Raw genomic sequence first — 17,977 nt, forward strand, 5'->3', positions numbered from 1 at the left:
CACTGTGGGAGGAACCCGGTTTGAGAGCGGCTGAAGTGTTTTCGGCTGCGTGCGTGGAATTCTGGGAATGGGAGTGGGTTGTAACTGCCCTGGAGTGGTCCCCCAACCCATTCCCATTCCCAGAATTCCACGAAAACACTTCAACCGCTCCCGAACCCGGGTTATTCCCGCAGTGCGGACGCCTCCTTTGGCCCCGCGCACTCTTCCCCTGCAATTCCAGGTAGTAAATCAGTGCCACGCGGCTCCACCTCCGGGGCTGGCCATTGGCTGCCCGCCTGGCTCTGGCCTCCCTGATTGGCCGCCTCCCGGGCACAAGGCTGCATTTAAAGAGCAGCCCCCGACGCCGGAGAAGAAGAAGGAGAAAAAGAAGGGAAGGGGAGGAAGAAGAAGAAGAAGAAGAAGGGGCTCTCCTCCTCCTCCTCGGCTGGAGAGGGAAGGCCATCGGCGCCAGGGACCGGGGCTGCCCGCCCTCCGGCCAGGGATGGTGCCTGGGCAGCAGGCAAGCATGGCCTCCCCTTGGCCTTCCCCCCTTTGCCCGGTGAGTAGCCTGTGCTGGACCAAGCACTGCCCGATGCCAAGACCGGCGGCGGGCAAAGTTTCCCAAAGAGGCTGGAGACTTCGGGGGAAGCTGGAAGTTGGGACTCGGGAGGGAGCGGAGCGGACGGGAGGGGGGTCCGGACCCAGGTCCAGGGAGAAAGAGAGACCTCCACCTCCCCTCCTCCTTTTCCTCCTGCTCCTCATTCTCTTTCCTCTTCCCCATCCTCTTCCTCCTCTTCCCTCTTTTTTTCTTCTTATTCCTCCGCTTCTTCCTCATCCTCTTTCTCCCCCTTCTTCCTCTTTCTTCTTCCTCTTCCCCTTCCTCCTTCCCTTCCTCCCTTTCCCCCTTCCTCTTCCACCTCTTCTCCCTTCTTCTTCTTCTTGCTCTTCCTCCTCTTCCCTGTCTTTCTCTTCTTCCTCTTTCCCCTTCCTCCTCTTCTTCGTCCTCTTCCTTCTTCATCTTCCTCCTTCCTCTGGGTCGGGGCGGGCGAAACTGGTGTGGACGGAGCCCCTGGGGCCTGGAGTTCGGAGGCGAGAAGGGCGGCCAGGGCTGAGGATGCCCGGGAACCAAGGAAGCGGAGAGAAAGTGGGCATCAGAGAAGGAGGAGGCGGCGGGTGCGGAAGGGATGTTCCCGGAGAGATGGCCTTTCGGGGCGCCCAGCTTTTCCATTTGGGGCTCTGCTGAGAAAGGGAAGCCGGGAGTTGCAGAGGGCTCCTTGCCTTCCCCTTGCAGACCTGCCCCCAGCCTCGCTAGAGGAAGATGCCAGCCTGCTCTCTCTGGGTGTCCCAAGGGTGGCAAGGTCCCTTTGCTCTTAAGGTGACTCCTTGTTTCCATCTGACTCCGCCGGCGGCAGTGGAGGCTGCTGCTGCTATATTGGCTTTGCCCCAGGTTTGCTTGGGCTGGCTTTCCCCCCTGCAGTGTGGCCCAGGGAGGGCAAGGGTGCCAAGGGTCTGGAGTACAACTCCATGGGTCCCACTGCTGCCTCCTGGCCTGGTTCTGACTCTCACAGCTTTTGCAAGGAAGGGAGACCCACTTGCCTGCAGCAGTGATGCAGGTTCTGGGATGGTGCTCCAAGAAGACACTTTCTGTTAGTAAGGTGGCATCAGGAGAGCAAAAATTGAAAACAGTCACAAGCCTAAGGGGCATGTCTCTTGGACCCCTGACTCCTACCTCTGATCATGCCCCTCTTTTTGCCTTGCTGAGGAGTTTGTTTGCACTCAGAGTGTATGCGCTAGCCTCACTTGGGAAGACTGTTGGGTGCCTTCGAGCTTTGCGATGTTCCCAGGCTATTTTGATGGTACCACACTTCATTGGCTCCACTGTTGTGAGATCACTCACTGAGCAGGACGTGGGCATGCATTTGGATAATGGCACTGTGAGCTAGTGATGTCACTAGTCCACAGTAGTGCAGGAAATGTTATGTCACTGTGAGGGCTGGAGGGATAGATCTTATGTGGGAGATGGCAACACTGCTGGCACTGTAACACCATGGAGGATAAATAGCAGGAGGTGTGCATAAGCAACTGCTTGCCGGCATATGACACTGATACAATTAAGTTTAAGCATCTGCTGAGTGTAGTTATCTAGAAATTAGCTATCATTGCTACGTCCCCCTGAATGGAATGGGAGAATTAGTTTGAGGCAGCCTTCTCAATATCTTCACAGTTGTTCATTCACTTGGAGAGGAGGAAATTACAATCAGAGCTGGGGAAAGTTATAAGTTCAGACCAAGCTGCCCAGAATCCCCCAGTCAGGCTGATGAATTCTGGGATTTGTAATCCAAAACATAACACACACAAACTCCAGGATTAATACATTCTGATGCAAACTCTGCTATCTTCCCACCATGTGGAAAAAGTTTTGTTGTCCCACAGAGGACCATCTGCCTCTCCTGCAGACCTCTAACGATCTCTGTAGGTGTTCTAGATTATGGCCACTTCTAATGTATACATGGGTACAAACTGCAGTATAATCAACCACACCCTTCAGATGCATGAAGAGAATGGAATGCACAGCATAAATCAGGTGCTTTCTCCTTTGTCCAAGTTGGAAATAAAGCTCGGAAATAATAAGTTTTCATCCACCTGGTGCACTAGCACCGTTTTATTACTATCTTCATTTAGAGTTACAAGAACTGGGCTCAGGCAAATTGCACCACATGTGAAGCATAAGCATCCGCCCAACATGCTGCATGGGGCAAACTCACAGCGATGCGAGCACAGAATTACCATCTTTGCACACATTGCTTTCTTTGTCCAAGAGGTGGCTGATTTACTGAAATAGAAAATGGTGGTGCACTCAGAGTCATGGAGGGGACTTCCATCAATGTCAGTGGCCAGAACAAGATGGCGACAAAGTATTTTCTTGCACTTGTTAAGGCATCAGAAAAAGTGAATCCATACCATGGAGTCCTAGTCAGAGCTTGCCAAGGTAACTAACACTGTTTTGGAGCTTTGTTTAGATTAGGGATACATTGCCCTTAAAGCTGGGTTATGGCTTACCCAGTCTCTACATTCTATCCTTGGAGCTGACCAAGAGGGACAGAGGAAAGGAACAAACAACCCAGTGTTGAGCAGATAAGGCCTTGCTTAAATTCTGATTCCTCGTTTTTGTACATTTTCTTCAGTCTGTGAACAGGAGGCCCACCCCAGGTTTAGGGAAGGCTCCTCTGCCCTTACCATACTGACATTTTGCTGCCTCTCCTCCCTTCACTTCAGTGAATTCAGTGGGCAGCATATCAAACTTAGAGGGACCAGATTCCTGCTGCAAGATTCCGGACCTAAGGCTGGAGGGTGGGATCTTGAAAAGAGAAGATGCCTGGAGACATCTTTCACTTTTGATTCTTTGAGTCTCCCATTCACTGTTCTTCTTTGAAAGCTCTTTAGTTAGTAAAATGAAAAGAGTAAAATCAGTGTGCCTCCTTTCTTCTGACTCTTTACACAATTCATGCTGGCTAAAGAGTTTCATGTAGGAATGGTGGGGTGGAATTCTTAGGTGTGATCATGACACATAATTTTGTTTTTGGTGCAGGCATTTCCCAGAAAGTTGTATCCAGCTGTGGGCTGGTAGTGTGTACACGCAGTGGGAAAGAGAGGACCCCAAATTATGGGTGACATCATAATGAACTTCCCCGTTCCTCAGTTCCTCAACATGGAAGAACCTTTTCTGTAAAGACATTGAAATATTGATAAGTAACCTTTGTGCCAGAAGTGGAGCAATGAGATCCTGCAAGCTGCAGTGGAAAATCTAAGAGCCCCCAGGTGGAAAAGAAGGGGTTACAGACATACAGCTATCTCCCTGACTGCTTGTGCACAGGTGGACGCTCTGTGGATGCTCCAAGTCTGTGTGTGTGTGGTTTAGGAAGGCAACTTAATTAATGGCCATTTCCCTAATGATCTATCTAGAAATGCTCACTGATGTATGGGTTTAATTAGCCCAAGCCAAACACTGAGAGCCCGATGGGTGGAACACACTGTCTCTGTCGCCAGACACCTGTAACAGTCCTCTGTTTATGGAAACCTGTTTAATGATAACTTAATGTGGGCCTAAACCAGAGGATGGTGTCAGCATCCAAACTGTGTGTTCCCTTTGATGGATGGCTTCAGTGTGGCTGAACATATGGGGGGATGCATTATGTTTTTGCACCTTCTGACTAATTCTCAGGCCTAAAGGAATCTATACACTCATCCCTCCACATTTGCTAGGGTTAGGGGCTCAGGACCCCCATGAATGTGGAGAAACCACAAATAACAAAAACATGATGTTTTTACCTGAAAGAACACCTCTCTAGGACTCTCTAAGTCTTCCAGTGCAACTCTGTGGTCAACATCTGCCAGACATTGACTATAGAATTGTGCTGGAGGAGCTACAAATGCCTAGTGGAGTGTTTTCTCTAGGAATCTCTAGGTCCTTCAGTGCACCTTTTGGTTGAAGTTGACCATAGAGTTGCACTGGAGGATCTAGATATTCCTAGAGAGAACATAATAATGCAGTTCATGAATAATCAAAGCCTCAAAAGTCAAAGCCGCAAATGTGGAGGGGTGAGTGTATTCTGGCCACTGTCTTCTTTATGTTGTGCCTAAGGTCAGAAATGAAACTTTGCTTCCACAACAACATGGAGCATGATGGCTCCTGCCATGGTGCAACATAACAGAAAGCATGGTGCTTTGAAATAGGTGCTTGTCTCCTATATATCATGCATACACTAAAATCTTATTTCTGTGAGGCTTTTAATCTATTTGGTGTATATTATGTAGCCCTTTTGCTACATGGCCACATCATGAATCCCATTTGCCCCTAACTGTGTCATAGAACACAATGAGTGATATAAATCCCACACAGTCTACCCCCAGAGAACAATCCTCAGCACATGGTGATTCAGACCAGGGCCTTGGACCTAACAGGGTCTGGCTTCCCCTAGTCCAGGAGATGAATACATTTCAAATTGCATTTGTTTTGGGCATCAAAGTGAGTCCTTGTTATCTGCTGGGGCTTGGTTCTAGGATTTCCCGTGAATAACAAAATCCGTGGATGTTCAGGTCCCATTAAATATAATGGCATAGCAAAATGATGTCCCTTATATAAAATGGAAAATCAAGGTTTTCTATTTGGAATTTATACTTTTTAAAAAATATTTTCAAACTGCGGATGTTTGAATCCGTGGATAAAAAAAATCTGTGGATAAGGAGGGCCAACTGTATATGCCAGCTGCTGACATGAGTGAGTGAATCAGATACTTCGAGGTGGGTGCTAGCCCACCTCTATATCTTCTAGTAACCAAATGGAAAATATAATTGTGGAAGAGGCTGGAACCATAAAAAATGTTTGCTTAGCTGACCCCCAAAAGAGTAGCCAAGAGGTGGATATGGAAGAAATCTCAGCAGATTTGTTTGTTAGAATTTAGAATGTAAGGTCCTGCTATAAGAGGTCAAGGAAGTCCCAGAGGGCCAATAATGGAGCTAACAAGGCTTTCTCTCTGTAGGAATCTTCACAAGACAGATCACATATTCCATAATGCACTTTGGCGACCCTTTTATTCACATGATCAAGATGGATAAAGCATGATGAAAGGGTGGGTTTCTCTCCCGCCACCCCTCCCAAGAGACTTTAAAGACAATATTGATTCTGCCCTACAGCAGTGATTATAAGAATACTCCAAGCTGACAGCCTTTGGTATGATGAGGAAATGCTGATTAACATAAGATATAAGAGCTTCCACAAGCAAGTGCTGACAGAATAAAGAACTGCATCCTTTACCAGGGAAGGCCCATTCATTAGGGGACTGCCTAAGGTGGCAGAAACTGAAGGGGAGGTATGGCAGCCGCCCTTCATTTTTTTTGGAGCCCTCCTCCTGAAGTTCCCTTCTGATGTATATATGTGTATGTATGCATGCATTTGTGTGCCATGCACCTGCCTTGCATCAGGTAAGATAGCCTCTTTGCTGCCTTCAGGTGTAATAGAGGCTGTGATCCTGTCATCATGGTTGAAATAAGTTTCAGCTTTCTCTCTCCTTTGTCTCAGGCCAGCTTTGTTCTTCACTAAGATTTGACTTCTTTGATTGAGTGTACAAAGAAGGGTGGGGTTCACTCTTTTAAAGATTAGCAAGTCTAAATGGAAAAAGTGTCTTTCTGCTAGGAGAGTGATCCTCAAGTGAGAGAATGGCTAAACAATATGTTGAACAGTGTCTCTGGTTTAGAACACCTTGTGTGCCTTTCCTTTCCTTGTGGCATTATTCACTGGCTGCAGATTAATATTCCAAAGAGCCTGACTTTAAGAACAGTTTAGATTACTCTCACAGAGGTGGTTTTACCATTAGGTAGAGTTAAGGCAACTTCTCAAGGACAAACAATAACAACATCCTACTCCTTCCCAACAGAAGGAGAGGGGTGTATGCCATACATGTTGTTCATTACCTTCTGAAGCCTTTCAGTTTGATAAGAGGACCTTCTCTTATTAGTCATATATTCATCTGCCAGTCCAGTTGACATCTGTATGTGGTGAGGGGTAAGGCCAGTGCTTTGCCTTGAGCACCAAAATGTGGTGAGATGGCTCTGGGCTTGCAATACATGTTAGTATTATGAAAATCAAAGTTAATGTGCAATACATCTTTTGAAAATCCTTGCACACGTCACTGGATATCTATTTCCTGATACACACAGGAACAGGTGTCACCTCCTACAACTGAAGAATATCTTTGGGTTATTCACTTGTTGTGGTGGGTACTTGGGGACTCCATAACTATTCAGTCCAAGGAATATGGCTGTTTTCCTTAGTACTGTACTCCAAATGGAGCCTCCTTGATAAGGGATAGTATTGACTGCTTGCTAGAGGCAAACTACAGGATAGAGTTTATTGCATCATATTCTGCTTGTTGGTGTCCTATAGCATGTGGTTGGTCCCTGATGGAAGCTGACTGCTCAATTAGCTGGATTATTGATCTGATCTAGCAAAGGGAGGGGAACCTTTTTCACAATGAAGGCCAAATTTCAGGGAAGTTCTCAGGGAATGTATTCCAGTAGTGGGGAAGGCCAAAGACAAAAAGGTGAGATAAAAAATAGCAGTCTATTTTAGCTCAAAACTTTTCGTGCCAGTATCTAAGCCTTGGGAGAGACATTTCAATCTTTTAGACTAGGAGAACCTCTGTACAAAAGCTGGGATCTTTTATATATACTGTATATACTTGTGTGCAAGTTGACTGCATGTGTAAGTTGAGGGAAGGTTTGAGAGCCAAAATAATGGATTTTGATATGGTCCGTGGATAAGTCAAAGGTAAAACCCAGGGGCATGTAAAAAAATAAAAGGAAAAAACCACTTTCCTCTCTCTTTCTCCCTGTCAGGGCTTCTCTTGGCCACTAAACACCACTTCCCTGGTGCTAGAGAAGAAGGTTTTAACATCCGATAAGGGAATGATCTCTTTCACATGCACACACATCCTCCCTGCCTTGGCAGCTCTTTGAGGCAAGGAGAGTGGGGCATTGGGGTGGTACTTTTTTCAGAACTTTCCTGAGTAGTATTACTGTACTGAGCCATAAATAAGTTGACCCAGGATTTTAGGGTCAATTTTTGGGCATAATATTTGACTCAAGTCAAGTATATGCAGTAAGTTCACAATCAAATGACTGTGTTACGGAGAGAAGAATGTGAGAAGACCAGATTGGGGACCAAAAGGGCTTGATTCATTCCGGGGATCTAAAGTTTCTCACTCATGTTGTAAAGGGTTTGTGTTAGGAGGTATTCAGTCCTGTCCAGTTAAGAATCTTACTGTAGGGAAGATCCCTTCACCTCCTTAGCTATTCTAAATTTCTGTCCATTGTGTCTATGCATGATATAGTAGTATATTAACTTGCTACTGTTTTGCTTCTGGTCATGATTTCACTTCATATCCTCCACAGGAAAGATATAAATACTAACTTCTTTAGGAATCACAAGACCTCAAACTGAACATAAGCAAGAGTGTGGTTGTTCTCTAATGTTCTTTTATAGTTGCTCTCCTTCCCTCCTCCCATAACAGAGGCAGAGTCATGTGCTTTCTGTTTGATGCAGCCAAGGGAGTAGAGATGGGTCATTCTGCTTGAAAGAATATGGGACCTCTTCTCTGTTCCTTTCAAAGTTCTGAGGAGTGAAGGGTAAATGTAAGGTCTAATTCTTCATCCTTTTGTTTGTCTTGTTCAGGCAGAATATGGAACTCAGGAGCAAGCCTGGTTTTGCATCCCAATGTGAATGCCATGAGACAGCTGAATTCACTTTAGGTCACAAAATCTAGACATTTTGCATCAGCTTTATTCCTGTTTCTTTGCTTTTGGCAAATGTGTCAGTCTTGCATTCAAGAGCTTTCTTCCAAGATCCAACAATCCGAGAGGATTCAGAAACACAAGCCCTGTGCACAGAGCTTGAGAAAGTTACTTTTTTTCAGCTACAAACTCCTAGAAACCTTCTGCTACACATCATGCTGGGTGGGGATTTCTTGGCTGTCCAAAAAAAGTGACTTTCCTAAGTTGTGCATCACACGGACAGAGGAAAAAAACATACACATATAACTCCAACAGTAGTTGATCAATAGGCAACTGGTAAACTGTGCACACACACACACACACACACACACACACCCTCTGGGCCATCCTGTCCACAGCCATAACCTTAACAATAAGTCTTAGCAATAAGGCAGGCTACACCAAATCCTTGGTAGAAGCCGTTTCTAAAGAACATAACAGTAAAATGACAAAATTGACTGACAAAATCATAGGGCTGGAAGGAAATCAAGGACTATCTAGCCCAACCTTCTGTCATGCAGGAACACTCTGAAGCACACCTGAAAGATGACCATTTAACCCCTGTCCAATAAAAAGAATCCACCACCCAACAAGCCAGCTCATTCCATTGATGGGTAGTTTGTACTGTCAAGAAGTTCTTTTTTAAAAAAAAAAATATTAATTTTAAAATTCTGTCAGTAAGTTCTTAAGGTTTAGATTTAAATGAAAATCTGGAGAAATTCTGAAGTGCCAATACCTCCTGGGCATCCTCTTTCATTTCTAGATGAGAAGGGTGTGTCCCACTCCCCAGGATTTGGTCACATATGTTGTCACTGTATGATCAGGAACTGATATGGGCACAAGTTCAGAAACAGGTCTCAGTATTTGTGCATAGTAATGGAATACAGACAGATGGGTGAGAGGAGCAGTGTGACTGACATGGCCATATGCCTCTCTGTTTATAGGTGCCAAGGATGCAGATTCTGCTGCTCTGGAGCTTGGTTCTGATTCGGCCTGGTGAAGGATCCCAGCGTAGCGAGCCCATGTTCACAGCAGTCACAGACCATATCCTTCCCCCGGACTATGACAGCAACCCAACCCAGCTCAATTATGGTGTCGCGGTTACTGATGTGGACCAGGATGGAGACTTCGAAATTGTTGTGGCTGGGTGGGTATCATGGACAATGTAAATTGGTGTGGGAATGGGGATGTTGCCAGTACAATGGGTGTCATATGCAGGGTGGAAAAGGGATTAGTTATGACAAGATGCTGGCCAGGTAAGTTTCTTTTATTTAGGGCTGGAGAGCCTTCAGTGGGAAGAGAAGTTAACAGATTTTCTCCTGGAGCCTTCCATAGAATCATAGAGTTGGAAGAGACCACAAGGTCATCCAATCCAACCCCGTGCCATGCAGGCACCCCTGCATGATGGCCATCCAGCTTCTGTTTAAAAATCTCCAAAGAAGGAGACTCCACCACAATTCAAGGCTGCCTATTCCACTGCCAAATAGCTCTTACTGTCACAGAGTTCTTCCTAATGTTTAGGTAGAATTGCTTTTCCTATGGTTTTTATCTGTTGCTCCAGGTTCTATTCTCCGGAGCTGCAGAAAACAAACTTGCTCCATTTTCAGTATAACAGCCTTTCAGATATTTAAACAGGGCTATCGTATCACCTCTTAACCTTCTGTTCTCCAGGCTAAACATATCCAGCTCCCTAAGCCACCCCTCATAGGGAATGGCTTCCAAACCTTTCATCATTTTAGTCACCCTCCTCTGGACACACTCCAGCTTGTCAACATTCTTCTTGAATTGTGGCGCCCAGAACTGGACACAGTATTCCAGATGAGGTTTGACTAGTGCAGAACAGAGTGGCACTATTACGTCCGTCAATGGATCAGGTGATGTCAGTGAATAGGCCATGACACTCACATCTGAGGGAGGGTAGCACCCCTGATATAAACAGGTTCCTGGCAAAAATGGGTCAGACATGGACCAGATAGGGAATGTCTGCAGGCCTGATTAAGCCCACAGGCTAGGGAGGTAGTCAGTTCTTGCAGTAAGCATTACAGAGTGAGGGTCTTTGTGGGAATGTTTCTGCATGTTCCATTGAGGAAAAGATCACAAGTCTTTCTAGATTATTGTACAAGCAAGTAAAGGTAGAAAGGATGAGCATGTGCATGCATGTATATGTTACACAACATGTTGGCTCAGAATGCAGCCCTTGAAGTCATAGCAGTGTAAAGACTCAGATAGGTGGGTATGAGTGTGCATTTTCAATAAAACTTCCCTTCAGCAGCAGCTTCCTCAAAGCTTACAACTTAACTGTCTCTCCAAGTCGTTTGTCTGACAAACTGTTTTTGCCTGTAGCCCATTCCTCTTTCCCTCCACTTTGGCAATGTGGAGTCATGACCTAGTAAATAGGTACTGGAGGGACCTGTCCCTTTACACTTGGCCACCACTTGTATAGCTTGTCCTGCCCATAAAACATCTCTGAATTGCACTGAGCTGGGAAGAGCATATATCCGTTGGAGAACTTTTTATGTCTATCATTTCTGGGAAAGTTAGATCATATCATATCATCAGCTGAGCTCATTTGCTCCAGAAATTTCATAGCATTTACCCCTGCTTCCTACTATCCTGGTTGTTCATTTGATTTGCTATGTCCTCAGTGCAGAGGAATAAACTTTCTGGTAAAAACTTGGGCTATTAGGCTCCCAGTCAGAGCCTGGAAAATATACTTTTCTACTACAATCTCTAGAACCTCCCAGCTGGAGTCATGGGAGTTGTAGTCCAAATATTCCTTTCTCTGAAATCTGCTTTCCACTTTGGGTGTTCCAGAATTTTCTGTTTCTTTCCTATTGAGCTATTAGGCACCTCCAAAACCATTTCACAGATGTTATGGCCATGCCACAGTATGCTACATTAATAGTGTCCACAGCAATTATAACTGGCTGTCCCTTGTGCCATCCTGTACCTTGTTCCAAATCACCTCAGCCTAGAATGCTTATCTGCCTACATAACCATAGATTTTAGATCTGTTTGTGCATCATGGATACATTCCAAGAGCTAAAAGCATAATTTCTTTTTCTAGTAACAAATGTAGCAGTGGTTGCTTTGTAGTATAGTTGCCCAATTTCTTGTCCAAGCAGCAATATTTAGAGTGAAACCTATAAGTTTGCATTTAGAATAATTCTAGACTATCATTCTTTTTCAATAAAACTCAGTAGAATATGCAACAAAATGCACATTCCATCTTATCCTTTGCCTCAGTTAGCAAAATGTTTTGGTCTAGCCCTGAGTCAATGGCATTACTAGGGGGGTGCAGGGGGTTCATACCGCACCAGGTGACACCCTATGGGGGGGTGACACCACTGCTCCTGAAACACCTACCTTTGGCAGAAACAGGCTGTGGCATTCATCTGCTTCCTTTTAAAATGCTTTGGGAGATGGTGGGAGTGGTGTGAAGCTCAGTGGGAGAAGAAAGGATAGGCCTCAGAATTTTTTTAAATTAAAATTTAAAAAAAAATTATTTTTTAAAAAAATTAAACGTTTTGAAATTTTCATTTTTGTCAACTCCATTTTAAATTTTCTTTATAACCATCACATTTTAACCAAATAGTCACTATGCATATGTAAACACATTTAGGATGTGGATATGATATTGTAATTTGAAGGTGTAATTTTAATTTTGCTGGTTGTTTGAGTGTCAAGTCACAACTATTAGTAGTACAGTCAGTGATATATGGGAATTATGATTTATGAGTAACATTAGTGCAGAAAAGCATTAGTAATGATTCTACATGGTTTGAAATGGGAGGAGGGCAAGGAGGGGTAATACCATGAGTTCCTGCACCGGGTGACACCAACCCTAGTGATGCCACTGCCCTGAGTGGTGCTGTTTTGTCTATATAAGCATTGGCTTGTTTGTGTGCTTTCAAGTCATTTCCAACTTACGGCAATCATAAAGGTAAAGGTAAAGATATTCCCCATTGACAAAGTTGTCAAGTCGTGTCCAACAATTACTAAGCCAAAGAGCCAGTATTGTCAGAGATTACTCTGATCATGCGGCCAACATGATTGCACAGAATGCTGTTTACCTTCCCACCGAAGTGATACCTATTCATGTATTTGTATTTGCATGCTTTTGAACTGCTAGGTTGGTAGAAATTGGGACTAGCGATGGGAGCTCACCTCATCATGTGGCACCCAGACCTTGAACTTCCAACCTGCCAATCTTGCAATCAACAGAGTCAGCGGCAATCGTAAGGGAACCTTATTACAAGGGTTTGTTGGCAAGAATTGGTCAGAGGGGGTTTGCTTTTGCCTTTCTCTGAGGCTGAAAGAGTGTGATTTACCCAAGGTCACCCAGTGGGTTTCCAAGCCTGAGCACAGTTTCAAAGCCTGGTCTCCAACACTCTAATTACTATATCATGCTAGTTCCATAAGCATCATCAATCAGACCCAAAACATCAGAAATAGAATGATTGATCTCACTCACCTTTATACCAAATGCCTCCCACCATGTGTGTTAATGCTAAATTGTCGCAGTGCATATCTAGACTGTCAGACATTGAAACATACTAAAACAGAGCAGGGTGTGTGTGTGTCATTTTTGTACTACAATGTCCAGAATCTCAAGTGCCCATGCTGACTAGGATTCTGAGAGTTGTTACCTAAAAGTAACCCCCTCCCCCCGTCCAAGCTCTGGTGCAAAGATGCCTCTTTATTCTCCTAGATTTTTAGCCTGGCTCCAAGGTCACTAGCACTTATTTTACAGCCTTTTAACTGTGTGGAGGAGTTGGTGGCTCTCCCACTAAGGCAGTATCCTTCCACCTAGCACTCTGGTTGTCCTTCATTGGAAGGGTGACATCTGCATAGTGTCACCAAGCACTCTTTTGCCTGTGTTGGTTGCTTCCCATTCAACCAGCTAGTGGGAGCTGGTGGGTCCCATGTCAGTAGGCCTGTGAATTCAACCAGTTTGGGGGAATAAGGTTCAGCTCCTTTAAAGTGCTGCCTGAAACCTGGAGGGGACTCACTGCTCCACCAACTTGGAAGCTAATCCAAACTATTGTAATCCATCTCCAGCAGTCTTTTGGACTAAAAATCACCATTACAGTGAGATCTAAAAGTCAAGGAAATATATGGTCCTCCAAATATTGAATTGAAATACAGATAATCCCTTATCATTGACAGTGTTGGCTAGGCCTATTGGGAGTTGTGTGCCTTCAAGTCATTATTGACTTATGGCGACCCTAAGGCAAACCTCTCATAGGGTTTTCTTGGCAGGATTTGTTCAGAGGAGTTTTACCATTGTTGTCCCCTGAAGCTGAAAGCATGTGACTTGTCGGTCACCCAGTGGGTTTCATGGCCAAGCTGCAATTGGACTCTAATTTCCGGAATTGTAGCCCAACACTCAAACCTCTTTGCCACACTGGCTCTCCTGCAATTCCTAGAGTGCCACAACATTCCCCAGCCCTGACCTAAGAAAGAAAAATTGCAGGTTAAGACCTAAGGTGAGATCTGCATGATTTGACCCAGAGTTTGGGAAATGTTACCTTTTTTGACCCCAGAGCAAGTTTTCTAAGCTCTGATTTTATATTAAGAAAAAGAGCTTTGCTTGCTCTATTTTAGCAATCCAGCCAGGTCTATCACCAGATACTACATTTGCTAGTTCCCTCCTGAATGCAGGAGCAACTGTTTCCTCTCCATGCTCTCTCACTGTGCTGACAGGCCTCAGTGTGCACCTTGACATTGTGTTAATTGGCAGCAGAATGAAGGAGGGCCCCATGATCTCATTATTGGTAATGTTTTTGGCTTGGAAAGAGTGCACAGGAGTGAGCAAGGCATTCAGCTGTGTACTTAACGTTTGCCCAATCTGCCAGTTCTTCCAACAGTAAATTGGGGGGGGGGGGGGGGGAGTGGAATCAAAGCTCGGCAGCTGCCTCCAACCCATCTCCAATCAGGTAGAAGCAGCACATTTTTGCCATCATGTGGGACGTACATGGTGCACAACATAGGATGTGCCCATGCAGGAAAAGGAAATTGCAATCCAGGAATTTGTGCATATAATAGTATCCTTGAGAGCTATGTCAAGATAACACAGGCAGACACACAGAGGTAACATTATGGGGGCCCCACATAGCCATAACCTTGGTTGTACCAAAGGATCTGCATAGTCTGCAAGGCAAACTCAGCAGTCTATCTAAAGTGAAAGACATTGGCAAACTATTCCCTGGCCATTGTAATGTGATATGATACTTTGCATATTTTCTGGACCAGACATTCTTGTGCTGGTGTCTTCCAGATGATGTTGGATTCCAGCTCTCATCAGCCCCTGCTAGCACAGCCAGAGTGATGGCATTTGTAGCCTAAACAGCTGGAGGACACCAAGTAGGGGAGACTGTTTTAGACTATTAAAGATCCTTGTGGAAAAGTACATGCAGGGCCTTCTGGAAGGAGTTACAAACCACAGTGCATTAATGAAATGAGACAGAAAGCCAGGCGTCATCCCTCATGCAGAGCTATGAGGATCTGCTGCAACTATTGCTGTTTAGCACTAAAATGCAGTGGAACAAATTCCCTCGGAGTGTAGTGGAGTCTCCTTCTTTGGAGGTCTTTAAGCAGAGGCTGGATGGCCATCTGTCGGGGATGCTTTGATTTGGATTTCCTGCATGGCAGGGGGTTGGACTGGATGGCCCTTGCGGTCTCTTCCGACTCTACGATTCTATGATTCTATGAAAACAGGAGTGGGCAATCTGTAGCTCTCCAGATGTTTCTGGATTCCAACTCCCATCAAAACTCACAATTCATTTTGCTAGATGTTGTAATTTCTATCATTCCTGACAGCATCTGAAGGCTAGATTTTAGGCCTCACGAAAACATTTCTTCTGATGCTGATAGTTGCTACTTATCATAGATTACATGAACTGGAAGATTTTAAAGTGGCATCATCAAAATGAACAGCTGTCTGAGGATGATGAGTACTGCAGTACACAGATACCTAGCAGTTGTCAGATTTGGGAAGGATAAACTATGACGTAGTTCTTTTCTAACCAGCAGTAAGGACCCAGACATCCCTGGCATCCTCTCCCCCCACCTGAGATGACTGTTGTCCAGCGAAGGGATGTTTCTGTACCAACACTCAGCAAACTTGCTCATTCACCTGTGTTTGTGTTTCACCTGCATCCATCCATCCTTTTTTGTCCCATTATTACACTGACCTTTCTTAATGGACTAGCATTCCAGCCCCTGCATCTCCATCACTCTGTCCTAGACTGTCATCAATTTATCAGTGTTCTTATTACAGGAGAAACATTAATAACACACCAGTCCGTTGGCTATGGCTTGAGCAGTGCAAAATAGAGCAATTGGGTCTTTCTTCTTAGATATACTGCTTCTGCTAAGGCAGCCTCAAAATAACATTTGTCTGCCTTTGCCACACTCTAACCCCACATTTAGTTTCAGATCCACTTTAACTGTTGCTCCCTACATTCCCATCAGTTTTGCAGCAGAGATTTCCTTAATATTTAGACTTCAAGGCCCAGAATCCTCTTGGTGACTTATGCTGGTGTAAGTAGGTCTTCTGCCAGTATAATCACCTTTTCAATATTGTTCAAGTATATTCTGGTGCAAAACATTTTCCTTGGCTATGCAATAACAGCTGGAGGATGAAGGGTACACCCAAATGCCACCTGGCTGCCATTGTACAACCAGGAAAAAAGAACAGATTTTGTCCTCGGTCCACATAAGTACACAGGGGGAAATTTACATTTGGTCAGTGTCAAATAGGATCGTACCCATGGCCTCCTACAGACAAAGCCTGGAAAGGTCTTGCTGGATGGAAAATTCTATGAGTTGCCATTCATAAAAATTAACCTTCCCGGTTCTTCCTACAGTAATGTGATTTGCATACTTCATGCACTGAGGGGGAAAGGGAGTGATTTTGCTGCAATACACATAACACACTTGCAGCTTCCTCAATGGATATCATATCAATAAACACCAGTATACCTCCCCAAAAGAGTCAGGCTTTGGATCCTCTTGGCTTGACAATAAGGAATAGATGGGTCAGAGATGGAAAAGAAAATGTAGAACTTTTCATGGGAGACTGGTTGCAACCCCTCCAAGGAGGGAGGAGGGGTATGGCAGTGGGGAGGCCAAGCACTTTTCTGCCTCCCTTCCGTGCCAGGCCATAACTACAAACAGAGGCAGAACATTTCATAACTGCAGGACTGATGCTTGTATAACTTGTTTACCAGCGGCCAGGACATGACTCTTGCTGAGCCAGCTCAGGCAGAGAGTCCTAAGTTGGGATACAGTGCTATTAGCTTTAATATGAGAGTGGCACCTGAAAGCTTCCATAATTAGGGCCAGAGGGAGAACAGAACTTTTTTTAATCCCCTTGCTTATAGGTGTTCTGTGAAGAGAGTTCTTAAAATTCAGACACTTAACACTGAATAAGTAGCACTCTTAGGGCTCAGGGTCACCAGCTGCAGATCTGGAGAGCACAGCTGTAGTTGTAAGAACTCCAGAGTAGTGTGAGACTGTATGCAGCAACCCAGCAGCAGTCCTGTCTCCTCCCAGTCCTCTGTTCCAACTTGCCTGGCAATTACAAATGAAGTGGAAGAATCCCTGTGTCTACACTACTTCACTGCTATGGGGCTGTTAAAGCTTTAGGTACAGCCTCTAGCTCCGAAACTGGGAAACTGACCTGGGCAAAAAAAAAAAAAAAAAAAAAAAAAAAAAGGGGGGGGGGGCTGAGCTGGCAAAAGAACTCTCTTAGTCCTGAGAGCTACAGTTTTTCTGATCCTTGGAGACCACATGGGGACTATTCAAGCCAGACCAACTATCTGCAGACTGAGCTCCCCAAGTTCTGATGGAGCTGGAAACTGTTATTTTCTTTTAATGACAACTCCCACATGTCTATGCTGGAAGTGTTAGTGTGTGTGTGTGTGTGTGTGTGTGTAAATTTCACAAGCTCTGGTATGAGTATGTCATGAGAAGCTACCATGTAATAGTTGCAGAACAGAAAAATTTTGCATTTTGGATATAGTTTTTAGAATCCCACAGCTAGTATAGCTACTCTGGGAGTTTTAATTGAAAAAAAGTACCATTTCCCAGCTCTGGGTCTGACTTTTACACAACAATATTGTCTGAATCTACTTTTTATCTGAGGATGGAGAAGGTATATAAATTGTTCAAAATTGAACAAAATCCATACTTTCAAAGGTGCATTGTATATTTTCTGATGCCAGTCTTTCCCATTTCAAGTCATAGAACTGCAAAATATCAGTACCCAGAACACCAGAAAAATGTGTCAGCACCTCTGATACTTCATAGGTTTGGGCCTTGAGTGATGCTATCATTCTTTTAATAGATTGGTTTCACAAATCCTTTTCATAGCTTAGCTTCCTTTTGGGCTTCCTTCCTAACTCCCCTTAGGTGCAGGAACACATGTTGGTTCCTGCTATATTCTCCAGGACTTTGTAATATTGTCTTCAAGATTTAGCCAAGCTGTATAATTATTCTTAGCTGCTGAGACTCCTCTCCCTCCTTTCTTTCTCCTCTGCTATATTAATTTTCTCTCTAAACTGTGCATTTTCAGCCTTAGCGAACTCCATGCTAACCACATTAGAGTCACACATCATTAGCTGCCAGATGAAACCACTCAGGCATTTCTGCAACTTTGCATTGT

General features: G+C 44.6%; 1 protein-coding gene across 4 annotated transcripts in view; it reads left to right on the top strand.

Annotated features, from left to right (window-relative positions):
* Positions 1–375: 375 nt before the first annotated feature.
* The window catches only part of CRTAC1 (cartilage acidic protein 1), a 57,068-nt gene continuing 39,466 nt past the window's right edge, over positions 376–17,977 (top strand). For all 4 annotated transcript variants that reach the window (XM_089509638.1, XM_089509640.1, XM_089509639.1 and 1 more), the window contains exons 1-2: positions 376–538; positions 9,252–9,454. In XM_089509638.1, the coding sequence (XP_089365764.1) occupies positions 482–538; positions 9,252–9,454 (260 nt within the window). In that variant the 5' untranslated portion in view covers positions 376–481. The remainder of the gene's footprint in view (positions 539–9,251; positions 9,455–17,977) is intronic.

The sequence above is a fragment of the Sceloporus occidentalis genome, unplaced genomic scaffold, assembly GCF_023333645.1.
Source record: "Sceloporus occidentalis isolate IW3139 unplaced genomic scaffold, rSceOcc1.0.p SCAF_2, whole genome shotgun sequence".
Classification (NCBI taxonomy): domain Eukaryota; kingdom Metazoa; phylum Chordata; class Lepidosauria; order Squamata; family Phrynosomatidae; genus Sceloporus; species Sceloporus occidentalis.